The sequence below is a fragment of the Stigmatopora argus genome, chromosome 3, assembly GCF_051989625.1.
Source record: "Stigmatopora argus isolate UIUO_Sarg chromosome 3, RoL_Sarg_1.0, whole genome shotgun sequence".
NCBI lineage: Eukaryota > Metazoa > Chordata > Actinopteri > Syngnathiformes > Syngnathidae > Stigmatopora > Stigmatopora argus.
Window position 1 is genome coordinate 6,772,956 of NC_135389.1, and position 15,702 is coordinate 6,788,657.

Sequence of the window (15,702 nt, forward strand, 5' to 3'; positions counted from 1 at the left end):
TCGCAGGGCACAAGGACACGGACAGCCATGCACACTCACACCCATACCTAGGGGCAATTTAGAGTGTCCAATCAGCTTACCATGCATGTTTTTTGGAATGTGGGAGGAAACCGGAGTACCCGGAGGAAATCCACGCAGGCCCGGGGAGAACATGCAATCTCCACACAGATGGACATGACCTGGATTTGAATCCAGGACATATAGGTATGAGTGTGTGCGTGTATGGTTGGCCCGAAGTCAGCTGGAATAGGCTCCAGCAACCCCCGTGACCCTAGTGAGGATAAAGCGGTTCGGAAAATTAGATGAGAGGTCCAATAAAACCAGGAGATTTAAAAAATAACATGTTTAATTTTCTCCTAAATTTACAGTGTTAAAGGCATTATTATTTTATTTTGTTTTGTTTTATTTGTACGTTTGTCCTCGTTTGAAACAACTATAGATCGGATCGGATCGAATGTCACATGTTGCACCGAGCCAATTTCAAAGTTACACACAGACGTCATTGACTCCTTACCCACAGCCCTTTTGGTAAGTTTGTTGAATGTAAAATCATCTAATAGTTGGATATTGTCCGCGACAGTTTTGAAATGAGGCTCATGTTTATGTTGCACCAACACGGATCTAGATGACACGCTTTGTTTTACGCGTAATATGACAACACCTTGCTGAATGCTAAAGAAGCTAACTGAAATTGATCTGCACGCAACTAGATTGCGTAATTACAATTTCTAGTCGTAAACACCATTGATGAACTTGCAACTGCATGTACCTGATTGCACGTAGTTTGCTCATGTGCGCAGTAAATGGCGAATGTTTCCTTTCATTTTAGCAAATTGAATGTTACGATAGTAGCCAGCTAATGCTGTATTACCGAAATATTAAGCCTCAATCCATAGTCGAATATTTCAGGGAAAGTCAATTTTTATCCATTTAAGTTTAGGTTGTGCCTCCTGCGTGTTTTTCTTAGTCGTTTATGAAGATGGAACTGAGTCACTTGTATTCAATCTATCACGTGTAATTTCAAGATGATGTCCACACGGGGGAGCTGTCGTCCAAACTGTGCATTTCAAGCCAATGGCAAAATTCAGCAAAATGTGAACATTTTGCAGCGTTATTTGTTATTGTTGGAGTTTTCATTTAATTTATTTATGTCCATTCAGAGGCTAAGAATACGTTATAATGCACCATAAAAGACACAGACTGCTACTTTCCTCCTCACTCCTTTATTAGTTTGCACATTTAAGTACTGGGAGTTAAAGCACAAAGATGAATTCATTTCTATCAATTAAGTTTTGAAGGGACTATCTGTGTTTTTATACATTCAGTTCATTAATTTGCATTACAAAAGAAACTCTGTACATGTCAATACAAAATGTGAATATAACGGAACAAAGGGGAAAAATAAATCTGAAAATTTCTGAGTATTTACAGGACATATGTGAGGTAACATAATTGATGCATGTGTCTGTGTTGTACACCATGTGGTCAATGTCCAAGATCTGTGATCTTCCTCTATAGTTGAGCTGCAATGGCAGGAGGAGGCACTGGTGTTGATCTCACCAGGAAGTTTGTTTCGGAAGCGGAGCTAGATGAAAGGAGGAAAAAAAGACAAGAGGAGTGGGAAAAAGTTCGGAAGCCCGAAGACCCTAAGCGTAAGAACACCCACACGAGTTGTGAACGAAGAACCAATAGATCAATTGTCAATACATATAACTGCAAACATGCTTTTTATCCCCCTTCAGAGGTCCCCGAGGAGGAGTATGACTCGCGTTCTCTCTTTGATCGTCTCAAGGAGCAGAGAGACAAAAAGCAAGAGGACTTTGAGGAGCAATTCAAATTCAGTGAGTCGTTGTGTGTTGTTTTTAAATGTTCTCTTTTGACCTTTGACCTCACATTGCTCCCTCTTAAAGACAATGACTTTTTTTGTAGATTAATTCTATTATGAATTTTGTGCAATTCTCATGTAAAACCAATCTTTTTACTTTCATTTTGAGCAAGCTACACATAGCTTGGAAAGAACACAATTGCTTGAGATGGCAACCCACTTTACCAGGATTAATAAATTACAGGAAAGTGCTCCCAGCAGATAATGTTAATAGACTTTGTGATGGTGTTGCAGAACTCTTAGAATGTAGTGAAACATATGCCATCTTTACTAAAAGTTTGTGATCTATGTTTTTGTGAAATATTTCATTGATATAAAATTATTTTTTATCACATTTCTATCATATAATGACGAGTACAGTGGTACCTCGAGATACGAGCTTAATTCGTTCCGGCACTGAGCTCGTATGTCGATTTACTCGTAACTCAAATGAACGTTTTCCATAGAAATGAACTAAAAACGAATTAATTCGTTCCAGCCCTCTAAAAAAACACCAAAAACAGGATATTGGATTGGAAAAACATTTTTATTTGTTTTAATGCGCCATCTATTCACAACGTAACAAATAACTAGTGGTTTAATAGTATTAAAATGTGTTTAATAGTACTAAAATTAGACGGATTTTGCAGATGGGAGAGAGGGTGACAGAGAGAGAGGGGGGAGAGAGGAGGGGAGACTTGCATGGCAACGCACTCGTGACATAACATAAACAAATTTAAATGAACTTGGATTACGATGTAGACACACTCAAAAATAAATTTAATCTAACCTTACACTAAACTTAATTCTAATTTTGTTTTAAATTTTGATACCTTTCTTCTCCCGGGTTGGCTCTATTTGCCCCGCCTCCAACCTGACTTTCAGATGCAACCTATCGAGGGTTGTTTGCTTTTGTCTTCCCTTCAAAATATTCCCAAAATGATGCACACAAATGTCCTTACAATAGGATAACGCACGACCACTTCCCAATGAGAAGTATATATCGCACTGACTAACGGGAAAAAACACTGAAAAAAATGCAACGCTCCGCCCAGTGCTCGTAGAGACATTACACGAGGGAGTTGCGACCAGAAAGACAGTGCCCATGATGTTCTTATGAGCAGCCCCTTGCGTCCGCTGTATGCTCGTATATCAAAATTTGTCTCGTATCTCAAGATAAATATTTGCCCGAAATTTTACTCGTATCTCAAATTGCTCGTATGTCGGGGCACTCGCATGTCGAGGTACCACTGTATTTGTTATCGGTATTGTTGAATATTCAATGTCTTGTAAGTACTTGTCCATTCTCTAACACAATCCAGATTAGTTCATTCCCAATGCTAACATTTCAAATCTAGGGGGGGGTGTTGATATGAAAATGTAGCCATGAAGATGCATGCAAACATTTCATTCATTTTCTGGGCAGTTTATCTTCACAGGAATTGGGGGGGGGGGGGGGGGTGCTGGAGCCTATCCCAGCCAATAACGCCAGCAGGCGGGGTACATTCCGCATTGGTTGCCATTCAATTGCAGGGCACAAGGAAGCTAACAACCATGCACACGCCAGGGACAATGTTGAGTGATCAGTCAGCCTACCATGCATATTTTTGGGATGTGGCATAAAATCGAAGTACCTGGAGAAAACCCACACAGTCAATGGAGAACATGCAAACTCCACATAAGAAGGTCGGAACCCTCCGCGCTCTGAACTGTGAGGTGGAGGTGCCAAACACTTCAACACTGTGTCACTTCCAAGTACAAGACAAACAGTGGCATGTAAGCAATGGGTATTTTGGTGGATGAAATTTTTTTTGATACAAATTCTATCATAACAGCTATCATTACAAATATAAAATGATACCTGAAAAATGATTCTTTACCCCTTAGTAAGTTCTACACTCAGTTTGACACTTTAAACATGTTGATCTGTAACCTCACAACCCATAATTTAATGACTGCGTTGGAATATGTTCATGAGCAAATTTTATCATGGTTTTACCTAGACGAAGGTCGCGAGTGTATTTTTGAACGGACTGTAATGCAGCTTTTTTTTTTCCTTCTACAAAACGCCATGATCTTGCTGCAATGTACTAAAGAGCAGCTTTGTTTCCATGGTGACAGAGAACATGGTGAGGGGATTGGACGATGATGAGACCGGCTTCCTGGATGAGGTCTCCCGGCAACAGAGCATGGTGGAGAAGCAACGCAGGGATGAAGAAAAACAAGAACTGTTGGAATACAGAATATCCTTTTAATCATACTACCATTTTTCTTAATCAGTGTCATTATGGATAACTGTGTATAGTCTTAATTTTAGACAACATCTTTTCATACTGGCCAACTAGGGTCCCACTAAGTGGGTCCCCAGTATAAGTCAGTCAATTTTCCATTTTAGCAAGGACCATTACTACAATTCCTTTAATATGGTTATATCCTGGATCCCTCAATGCGCTAAAAACATAGCGCTGTTATTTAACCTACCGAAAAAGGAGGAAATACAAACAGATTTCATTAAGAGCCACACAATTGGAGATGTATTTTATGGGACCCCACTGACTTATTGGAACAATTGGTATCCGTTGCCTCAAGCATCTATGACCCCTAATAATAATCAATAACAACAAATTGTCAGAAGTGGTATAAAGACAACTTCATAACTACAAATGGACAAATGTGAAAATGATATTTTTCTCCTCTTCTCGACCGTGAGCGACGCTGCCGTCGATTAACGGGGCATACCAGCTGTTCTGATAACGAAGTGATGACACGAACAAACTAAAGCAGTCTCTGTGTAAGTGACCATTTTACATAGGATAATTTTGTGAACTTAAAGTAGAAGCAACAGGGCTCGGCTCTGCGTGTTATTAATGCCGGTTAATGAGACAGTATCTCCACAAAATTGAATGTAAGTTGTGTTAAGGTCAAGTCCTGATAAATAAATGTATACCTCCATATAGAGATGAAATTCGGGTTGGGCCTAAAATGTCAATCATTACTTCGGGTTCGGGATTTATGATAATAAATTAAAGCCTGTCTTTTGTTCTCTCATTTAAACAAGACTGTATAAACATTTACATCTTTTATACGATAATATAGATATTTGACGATTTCAACTGTTTAAATGCCTGCTCAGCGTCGAGGTGCCAGTCTTTTTGCTCTCGTATGAGAGCAAAGCGCCACATTGACTACATTCAGTGAAGCCAATGCAAGTTCTCATCTCATCTCTTTTCAGTTCTAATGTCTTTAGTTTATCCTTAACTTCTTGCTTCTCCATTTTTAATATTATTGCAGAGGGGAAAGGAGGGCGGCGTTCACGTGACGGCTCTGCGGCTCTGCCTCCAATTGCAATTACTTTAGAGAGCCTTCCCTGTTTTATCCCAAATTATTTATTTTATAACAAGTATTCCTTTAGTTTAGTAAACACATCGTTTTAGCATACATTTTTAATCAACATTTAAAAAAAAAAAGTCAGGGAGAGAGACCACACATTGTTTTAGTATATATATTTTTTCAGCGAGAGAAGCCCGACCCGGACCCAAAGTAATGATTGACATCTTAGGCCCAACCTGAATTTCATCTCTATATGGAGGTATACATTTATTTATCAGGACTTGACCTTAACACTTAGATGCATAAGTGGGATCAAAAATGATTCTAAGGCCTGTTATTCTTAATGTAGGTTTTGGTCGGTCATGCATCCCAAGGTTACATGTGTCAAATAATAGTAATACAGTACATTGCTAAGATCAATGTCATGTGAACTATCTTCTTTTAATCCGAGCATCTCGACCTGTACTGGTCGGTAATTGTTTTGATCTGTTGCAATGGGCAAACAATAGATGCCTCTGCTAAAAATTAGCAGAGCTACTCGTCAAAAAGGCAACCATAAAAAAACAGTTTACAATCTCTTGATGTTACATCAAAGCGTATGTCCTGCACCATCTGACTGTTCTCTTTGTCCACTGTGCTCTGAGGCATCTTAGTTTCCCTCTGAGCTCTTCATCTTCTCCGTGCAGAGCGGACAGCTAGTGTGACAAAAAGGTTTGTCTGTACATGCCAGAGTGTGTTGTCCTGGTAACTGCATCACCATGTGGTAATAACTAAGGTTTCTGTTTTGAGCAATCTTTTGCTCCTGTGAGGAGCTACCAATGATTTATGTAAACATCATACACCCAATACTAAAATGTGTGTCTAAAAAGAAAATCATGTTCTAGATCTACAACCCTATTTCTAATGAAGTTAGGACATTGTGTTAAGCATAGATAAAACCACAATACAATGATTTGCAGATCATTCAACACATATGTCATTAAATAAACTACGAGGAAATGATTTTTAATATTCAAACAGATAAAAAATTAAGCAAATAGTTATTAACTATTGGAACAGGTGGCAAATGTTGGCCATTTGAGGAATGGTAATCAAACACCTGTTTGGAACATTCCAAAGGTGAATAGGTGCTTTAAGGCACATATAGATTTTGGAGAAACATGCTGCTATCAAAGCAACAATTTTTTTCATGTACAAACATGACTGCTTGTATCAGGAAGAAAATACCAAATCACATTCTGCACATTTTACAACACTGACTTCATTGTAAAAGAGTGCATGTACTCACATTGAAAATGTTTGGCACATTATAAAGGGTAAAATATGACACGAGATTCCGGGGGTTGAGAAGCTGACATTACATTAAGGAATGAGAAAGAATTCCACCCACAAAACTTCAACAAATAGCATCCACAGGTCCTAAACGTTAATAGTCGTTAACATGACTCTATCCCAGCTCTTTCGGGGTGGTTAATGGTTGTTTTTCTTAATACAAATTGTATCAGTTTAAACATGAAATATTATGTCTCTGTAGAATACTTAATTAATCATTTAAATATCGGTTAAATATGATTTTATGAATTCTCAGTTTTTATAAATGTTTAATGCTTAACACCACCAAGCAATTGGTATATAAACTAAAGTGTGAACCCGTTGAGCCAAGCACATCTTAAATTCCAGTTTATCCTCCTAACGTGTCACTTGTTGTTCCCTGTGTGTCAAATGTTGGAGCCCCGCTTCTTGTGCCTTCTTTCCCAACATGAAGTTTTCACATAAGTTTATTGAGCTTAACTCTACTGTCACAGTGCTGTGGCAAAGCAAGTGTCCTCCGACAGCCGCCCAGAATCTGAGAAGAAAGTACCACCTAAACAATCTGTGGTGGAGCAAAGAACCAGCCATTTGTCTCAGGCCCATTTACTAGCTGGTGCTGTCAAAAGGCGCAGGTATGCAGACACAAATGTATTTTCCTCCTTTTGATATGAATGTCATGCAGGTGCAGCACAATAAGTTGACAACATAACTTTAGCATGGACACACTTAATTAAAAATGTTAACAGCCTCCCCATTGAGTGGATTTTACACATTGAAATTGCCGCAGATGTGTAATATTAACTGCTTAGCTCTCTATGTCCAAGTCTTTTAATGCCAAGCTCTCCGCTTTTAAGTAAATTAGCATCTTGTATTTGGCATATGCATAGAAATTTAAATACTTGGTATACAAGATCTTGGCAGTAGAGATATTTTCCCTCAAAAAGTTAAGATGAATTTCAACTTGTACTATTTTAAGTGTACTATTATGAGTGTAATTGGGAAAAAGAAAAAAAAAAAACAAATCCTGTGATACCCTTGAAAATCAATCTGCAGCTTTCTTTTCCAAACCTTTTGTCTTTCCTCAACCAGTTCTTCCCAGTCATCAGACACCAGTAAGAAACAAAAGGTGGAAGGTGGAGGAACAGGAAATGAAAACAAACACACAGGTGGGCATGAGAATAAGGCCTGACCCTTTGTTTATGACTTTGTCCCAATGCCCCAATTGTTTCTGAATTTTGCATGGAACATGTAAGATGGAAATTGTGAATGTTTGCAGCATTTCCCTACCTTTACTGTGCTGAGGCACCCGTTTTGAAAATATTCCCCTGAATACCATAGAACAAAATGTTATTTATAGTTATTTATTGTATGATTCACAAACATTCATAATAATTTCTTTCTCGAAACAAAGAGAAAGAAAACGTTTATTCTACCCTATGTCATCAAACAGAGAAGCCTCTATTTGGTCAGCATCTACTACAGTATTTTTAAGACTATACCTGCACTTAAAATTACTTGCCTTCAAACCTATTTGCATTATAGTGCTCCAGTAAAATGTTCAAGACTTACAGTCATTATTCGTCAAACCCAAAAATAAAACAATAAAACAAAAGGTAAATAAGGGATGAATAAAACAATAAATAGAATGTTAAACGATAAAGAACAAATCACAACTGGAGTACAGTGAGTCTTAAAATCTGGAACATTCATTATGAGTGCACCTTATAACCCACGCGCCTTATTGTCCGAAGAATACAGTACGTTTATAGCATGTATCAGGGGTGTTCAATCTATCCCACTAAGGGCTGCAGTGGACGCAGGTTTTGGCTCCAGGTGATCCAGCATGGACAGTGTAACCAATGAGGTTTCTTTTGAAACCAGCAGCACCTGATGGTAATCAACTGATTACCAGTGTTTAGACACCAGATTGGTAAAAATGTATCCTCTTCTTCTTCTCTTGAGGACAGATTTGGACACTCCTTGCAATTTACTCTGGAATACACTCCATTCCCATCCTCAATGATCCCAATGCAGCCTTTCACACATTTTCTCACTCTAGCCTCAATAGAATTTTTTCTATTGGTATCAGTGGCGACTAAAATACTAATTGGTTTCACTCCTACTACTCGGACCGTATTCAGTTATTCCAACTAAAATCCAACCATTTACTGTTCCTGTCGCCTGTTCATGTGTGCCCCAGGGCTCGGTTCTAGGGGGTTTGCTCTTCATCCCCAACAGTACTTCCTTCTCCTTAGCAATATATTCAGAAAATACATTCTTTTCCACTGTCACGCCTATGATACCCAACTCTACCTGTCTGCAAAACCCATCTTCAGAGTCCCGCTACATTTTTAAATTACAATCCTGGTTACCTTCGAATTTCTTTAAACTCAATTTGGACAAGACAGAGATTCTTCTCCATGGTGCAAAATCCACCCTAAATCTGAGTTACCATCTCACTATTGACATCTCCACAGTTTCTCTCTCCCGACAGGCCCCCCTGGAGTCCTCACTTACCTCCCAATCTCATATTAATAACCTCACCCAGTAATTTTCTCATAAGTTATTAAAATAAAGTCAAATGTATTAAAATTAAACAGTTCGCTACCTATCGTGTTCCGAGTTAAATTTTGAAATGAGACTCCTAAGTCTTGACAGTAAGCTATGTTGTTCAGAACAGGAGGGAGGAGGAGAACGAAGATCAGGGGGAGCTGAAAATCACCAAACTGTCTTGGGCCTGACACCCAAGAACCCGTCGCCCCCCGTTAATTCCAGCCCAGCCATGCTTCACCTCCCCTCGGCAGCAGTTTGCATAGGCGTCCTACCAGGCCTCTGCGATTATTCTGGAAGCAGCGACTCTGACAGCAGCTCGGACAGTGAAGGTAGCGTGGATGCAATCATGTTGCCCTACCCACGGCAAAGCAAAGCCTATAGATAGTCTGTTTCACACACACAACCACATCCCCACACAAACACTTTATGTATGCGGTGTCTTACCTGACAGATGCACATACTCGTACAGAAAATCTCAAAACAACCTCAATCTTCTTCAAAGTATACCTGACCACATGAGTTATAGTAATACAGTGTCTAAAGTTCTCACAAGACATTATTAGTAAATGAGTACTGTCCCGATATGGAATTATGAATACTCTTGCAAAACGTTCAAGGAACATAATGTGCTACAATCTTGTCTTAGTGGCTGTTACAATGATAAATCTACTTCGGAGTGGTTCAGTAATTGATTCTTAACCGTTTGTAAAATATTTTGGCAATTGTCTTCAAATGTTAATCGTCTCGTTTTAGAGCAAGTAAGGTGAAATATAGTGTACAATTTAGGACCTACCAACAAAGGCAGTACACTTAACTTGTTTGATGTCTGAAAAAGTTCAATCATTTTACATACAGCAACGTGAGGTGCGTCGGACCTGACTTTCACTAGAACTCCTCCATGGAAAGCCACACTGTCAAAAAACAGACATTTAGAAAGACACTTTTTTTAATAAACTAAGTGTTGATTTCTGATATGTCATAACAGATCAATATGATTTGGTCATCCATCCGCTTGTACAGTGGTACCTTTACTTACAAATACCTCTACTTACAAAATTTTCAGGGTATGAAACCCTTTGATATCCAAATTACTGTTCCAATATACGATAACACGATCCAAGTTATGAATCCCTCAAAACGTAAATACATTTTCTTCTTGACAATCTCCCTACACTCCGCTGGCCTCCCATTTGCTGGTTCACAACAACAACTCTTTTGACTGCTCTTCGTCGTTCTAACAGTCCCCACAACCGAATGTGGTTGAAGCAGCTTTGTTCTTCATTTAAAACTACCGGTGTGAATGAAACGAAAAAGCTGCTATCATGGAAGAAAAAAGGAAAATGTAAAAAAAAAAAGACTGATATTGTAAGGCAATATGGCATCAACCCACCTACCATCACTACGATATTGGAGCAGAAGGAAGCATTTAAAGCGACGACTCCTTGGCATGGCCTCTGTACTGAACGACGAGATGGAGAGACTGTTACTCCTTTGAAGTTTTATTTAATGCTAAGTTGTTTTGAATTCATAATTTGAAGTTATTTAGATTTGTGTTTGCGTGCTTTGTGTGCTGCCTAATGTTAGCGTCCTTACATGAATGCACCTGCACGAATAGGAAATGTTTTTGCATGTTTGTTATTTATTTGAACACATTAATAAATATTTTTCTTATCATTTTGTGTGTTTCTCAAATCTTTTTACAAAATTGGCACACTGATCATTTTCAAAGGGTTGAGTTGGTAGTTTTTTGAGGACCGTGGAACGGATAAAAAAAAATTACATATAAAGTACTGCTCTACTTACAAAAATTCCAAGTCACAAAACAAGTTCTGGAACGAATGCATTTCATAAGTAGAGGTACCACTGTATCAGTATTTTCTTTGTTCGATGGATTTCCCTCCAAATCGTACTAAATTAAGAAATTTAAAGAACTGGCTCCAAAAAACACTTTCAGGTTTACAATTGATTTACAAATTTGTGATTTTGGAGGGAGAACAAAATTCTCATTAATTACATAAAAAAGAGACTATTTCAACTGGACCGAATTTGTAGGCTATTTGTGCTTTTGCTAGTGTGGCACTCAAACATGACGCTTCCTTCCCTCAATCACATTTCATGCAGTTTAGGCAAGCAAGCAATCCCGCACTGGCTACTCCGACGACGTCCCGGCCCCCCAGACCCCAATCCTATCCCAAGCCACAGTGACGACACGCTTTGCATTTGAGTGTGGGAAAAGTGATTGACCGCTGCGGAGGAAGAAAATAACTTCTGTCATTGACTCACAAATCATGTGATTCGCATTGTTGTAGATACCACCAAACAACAAGATGGTTTTCTCTAGGCCCCATAGAGGTGGAATGCGGTTACAAAATAATGGAATTTTGTCATTTGTCCTAGAGTCACATAATTCAGGAAGGATGCTTCTGCCACAGACTCCCAAGAGAAATAAAGAGCTTTGTCTTTAAATTGTTTACTGTGGGGTTTTTTAAAAACTATTTTTTATGTATTTCACTGAAGAGGGTGCATTCTAATACAGTGGTACCTCGTGGTACGACGAAAATTTTGATCGAATAATTCGCTCGAGATACAATTAAAATTTCGAGATGCGACCAAGCCTTGTGGCCATGACATGAGAGGCTGTTTATCATTGTAGTGCATTGTCTTTTTTCTTTGCCGCATCTCATTCGTGTATAACTACTATATCTACGAGGACTGAACGATTTATTCAGACGAGTTTCGACCAGGAAACGCACAACGCGCCTGCGCGGGCAAAAAGAGGGCTTTCTGGGTAATGAAGTATACTCGTGCACACAACACCCATAGGCAATGGCACCCTTTTTCAGAATAAAACTTCCCGCGATTGCTCATTCAAGCCTATTTCTCGTTGGCGAGTGGTCGTGCGTTATCCTATTGTGAGGACATTTGTGTGCACCATTTTCGGAATATTTTGAAGGCAATACAACAGCAAACAGTCCATCGATAGCGAACATGAGGGTGGAGGTGTGGCAAACCGCTAACCCGGAAAACGAATGTAACAAAAGATTAAGACAAAACTAGAATTCAATTTTGTGTAAAGTTACATTAAACATATGTGAGTGTCTGTATATATTTATCCAAGTTAATCTAAATTTGTTTGTACGTTTACGAGTGCCATGGTTAAAGTCTTTACCTCTGCTTTGTGGTCACCGTGCTTGACCAAAAGGGTGTGATGTGAGCACGAAACAATTGTAATACGTGTATAGTTTATTTACTTTTAGATATCCATATTTGAGACGTGTCTGATTTATTTAAGTGTGCTGACCTATTTGGGTGAACAAGACTGCCCAGAAATGACATTTTAAAAACAAAATGGTGGCCTTTCACTGGATATAGGTATGTTTTTCTTAAAGACATACCTGTCAACCTCTGCCGATAAGTGCCCTTATAAATGATTATGATTCCCTTTACAAACCCCAAAAAAACCTTACAAACACTGTACGAGTCGTACGGTAAAAAAACCTTACAAACACCGTACGAGTCGTACGGTGTTTGTAAGGTTTTTGGGGGGTTTGTAAGGGGAATCATAATAATTTATAAGGGCAGTTATCGGCAGAGGTTGACAGGTATGTAAAGATGTATCTAAGGTCTTGTGATTTGGTGAATATTTTTTGGGGGGGGGGGGGGGGCATTTCATCCTCTAATATGAACCAAGGGTCTTGATTTGACCCATCACAATAATAAATTTGGAACACAATTTATTTTCCCAAAACTATTATGATAAACCATATCATTGTTAATGATCATTTTCCCTTGACAGCATAACATTACAGCGTATATAAAATTCCACTCAGAATGACGTGGTCGTGAAAAATTAGATTTTATGATGCAATAAGCTAACATGATTTACCATAAATATTAAATATTACCTTAAATGTATTGGGATCTGCAATACTGGTCCTGTAATTACTTGGACCCTATGGGTGCCAAATTCTGCATCTTCCACCATTATTCGGCGCATTTATTCATTTTCTGAACCGCTTTATCCTCATTAGGGTCGTGGGGGTGCTGGAGCCTATCCCAGCTGACTCCAGGCCAGAGGCGTTGTGGCACCCTGAATCGGTGGCCAGCCGATCGCAGGGCACAAGGAGACGGACAACCATGCACACTCTCACCCATACCTAGGGGAATTTTTTTTTGAGTGTCCAATCTGCCTACCATGCATGTTTTTGGAATGTGGGAGGAAACCGGAGTACCTAGAGAAAACCCACGCAGGCCCGGGGAGAACATGCAAACTTCAAACTGGTGGACCAACCTGGATTTGAACCCAGAACCCCAGAACTGTGGGGCCGATGTGCTAACCACTCAAGCTGGGTTGTCTTTTTTTTTAATCATATCATCCAACAAGACTGTTTTTCCAAATGTATTTGGCCAAGCCAAATCTGTTACCACGGGGGCGTCAAAGTCTTTATCATTTGCGGGCCCCAATTTCACAGCAAATAGTCTCAAGACCAGTATATTTTTTGATTCTTAATAACCACTCAGCCGCCGGGCCGCCTTATTTGGCACACTGTCTGTGTATATGCTATGTCTCCAGGGGAGATCTAGTTTGCTTACAGAGGGAGAAAAAAATAAATGTTGATGTCACATATAATGTATTGTACTCTAAGACTGTTATTGGACACTTTATATGTAATTGTGATAGATCTAGTCATGATAACATTTTGCTGCCATGTTAAGAACTTAGATACTGGACTGCTATATACACACAAAACTACTCATCTTAATTAAATATCTGTGTACATCAGAACCAATCTGTTGCACAGACTACGGAACTCAATGAGAAACAAAAAAAAAATTGAGGAATTTTATTTACTTAAGTGCTGACATACACATCTACAAAAAGAGCCAAACATTTAACCAAAAGAGACAGCAATATACATCTTAGTAATTGTAGAAGGAAACACGCCACCACAGCAGAATACATCAAAAAATACTTTGCTTTCGAATACATATTACATTATATATCATACACTGAGCAGTTGATCCAAATAAGTATTTGGTCAACTACCAATTGTGCAAGTTCTGCTACTTGAAAAGATTAGAGAGGCCTGTAATTGTCAACATGGGTAAACCTCAACCACCAGAGACAGAATGTGGAAAAAAACAACAACTGAAAATCACATTGTTTGATTTTTAAAGCATTTATTTCCAAATTAGAGTGGAAAATAAGTATTTGGTCACCTCCAAACAAGCAAGATTTCTGTCTGTCAAAGAGGTCTAACGAGGTCTCCACTCGTTACCTTTATTACTAGCATCTGTTTTATCTCATTATCGGTATGAAAGACACTTGTCCACAATCTGCATGGAGGAATGGGCCAAAATACCAGCAGCAGTGTGTGAAAAGCTTGTGAAGAGTTACACAGAAAACGTTTGGCCTCCGTTATTGCCAAAAAAGGGTACATCTTGGCCATAGTGGAGTTTGGAGTGTGAGAGACAGGTTGTGGACAGGTGTCTTTTATACCGATAATGAGTTAAAACAGATGCTATTAATACAGGTAATGAGTGGAGACCTCGTTAGAAGAAGTTAGACCTCTTTGACAGCCAGAAATCTTGCTTGTGTGTAGGTGACCAAATACTTATTCTCCACTCTAATTTGGAAATAAATTCATTAGAAATCAAACAATGTGATTTTCTGTTTTTTTTTCCTCTCCACATTCTGTCTCTCGTGGTTGAGGTTTACCCATGTTGACAATTACAGGCCTCTCTAATATTTTCAAGTAGGATAACTTGCACAATTGGTGGTTGACTAAATACTTATTTGCCCCACTGTATATCACAAACTGCTCAAGCACATTGTGAATAATTTTTCTTTAATGATGATTTGAGATGTGACCAAATGAATATGTTTCATTTCAGTATTTGCAAAATGTAAACATAATTTAAATACCAAAACAACATACACAATTTGGTCTTGGCTCAATGGTAAAAAAAAATGTGCGAGAGGAGCCAAAACCCATGCACCAAACTGGCAAAATGGTCCCTATTGAAAAGCAGCAGATGTATGTTTTAGCGCTATGACTGCTACCCCAGCATCCTCACCCTCTAATCATGTTCAATATTTTTTCTAGCTACAACTCATGGCACAAGTGATGAGTGTCCACAAGACTCAAGCCTTCTTTTGAGCTCACGGCTGCCTGGAAAAATCCCATATGACCAATGATAAATTTCAGCAAAGCTGACTTCACGCCACAACATTGTAGGAATCACATGGTATCAATCACAAGACGTGCAAAAAGCAAAATACTGACATTCGAAACAATAAAAAAATGTTCTTCTCTTAGAATGGCCAGTGGTGTTTCAACTGCATTTCACATTTGCTTTCATCACAGTTCTTGAATAGAAATGTAGAACCACCTCTTCTGTTGGAATTATATTGGATATTTGCCAACCACTCCCTTAAAGTAAAAAAAAAAATCTAAATTGATGTCAAGATTGGCCATATAGAGGCATTTGCCAATGGCAGACACATACTTTTGCATACCTGTCAACCTCTGCCGATAACTGCCCTTATAAATGATTATGATTCCCCTTACAAACCCCCCAAAAACCTTACAAACACCGTACGAGTCGTACGGTGTTTGTAAGGTTTTTTGGGGGTTTGTAAG

At 38.8% G+C, this 15,702-nt stretch overlaps 2 protein-coding genes across 2 annotated transcripts in view; one reads left to right on the forward strand and one right to left on the reverse strand.

Annotated features, from left to right (window-relative positions):
* Positions 1-452: 452 nt before the first annotated feature.
* On the forward strand, positions 453-15,578 carry psme3ip1 (proteasome activator subunit 3 interacting protein 1). The gene is made up of 8 exons (XM_077595620.1): positions 453-528; positions 1,519-1,652; positions 1,743-1,841; positions 3,986-4,107; positions 6,998-7,137; positions 7,595-7,671; positions 9,181-9,387; positions 15,166-15,578. The coding sequence occupies exons 2-8, from the start codon at positions 1,529-1,531 to the stop codon at positions 15,255-15,257; spliced, it is 861 nt and encodes a 286-aa protein (XP_077451746.1). The 5' UTR covers positions 453-528; positions 1,519-1,528; the 3' UTR covers positions 15,258-15,578.
* Positions 14,808-15,702, reverse strand: part of cpne2 (copine II) — a 36,501-nt gene continuing 35,606 nt past the window's right edge. The window contains exon 17 of the mRNA XM_077595617.1: positions 14,808-15,492. The gene's annotated coding sequence lies outside the window, so the exon portion shown is untranslated. The remainder of the gene's footprint in view (positions 15,493-15,702) is intronic.

Excerpts from the sequence above, each read along its gene's own strand:
- psme3ip1 (XM_077595620.1), top strand. The coding sequence starts at position 1,529 with ATGGCAGGAGGAGGCACTGGTGTTGATCTCACCAGGAAGTTTGTTTCG. Across the intron at positions 7,138-7,594 it reads GGTGCTGTCAAAAGGCGCAG|TTCTTCCCAGTCATCAGACA; the intron begins GTATGCAGACAC and ends TTCCTCAACCAG. Across the intron at positions 7,672-9,180 it reads AAATGAAAACAAACACACAG|AACAGGAGGGAGGAGGAGAA; the intron begins GTGGGCATGAGA and ends TATGTTGTTCAG.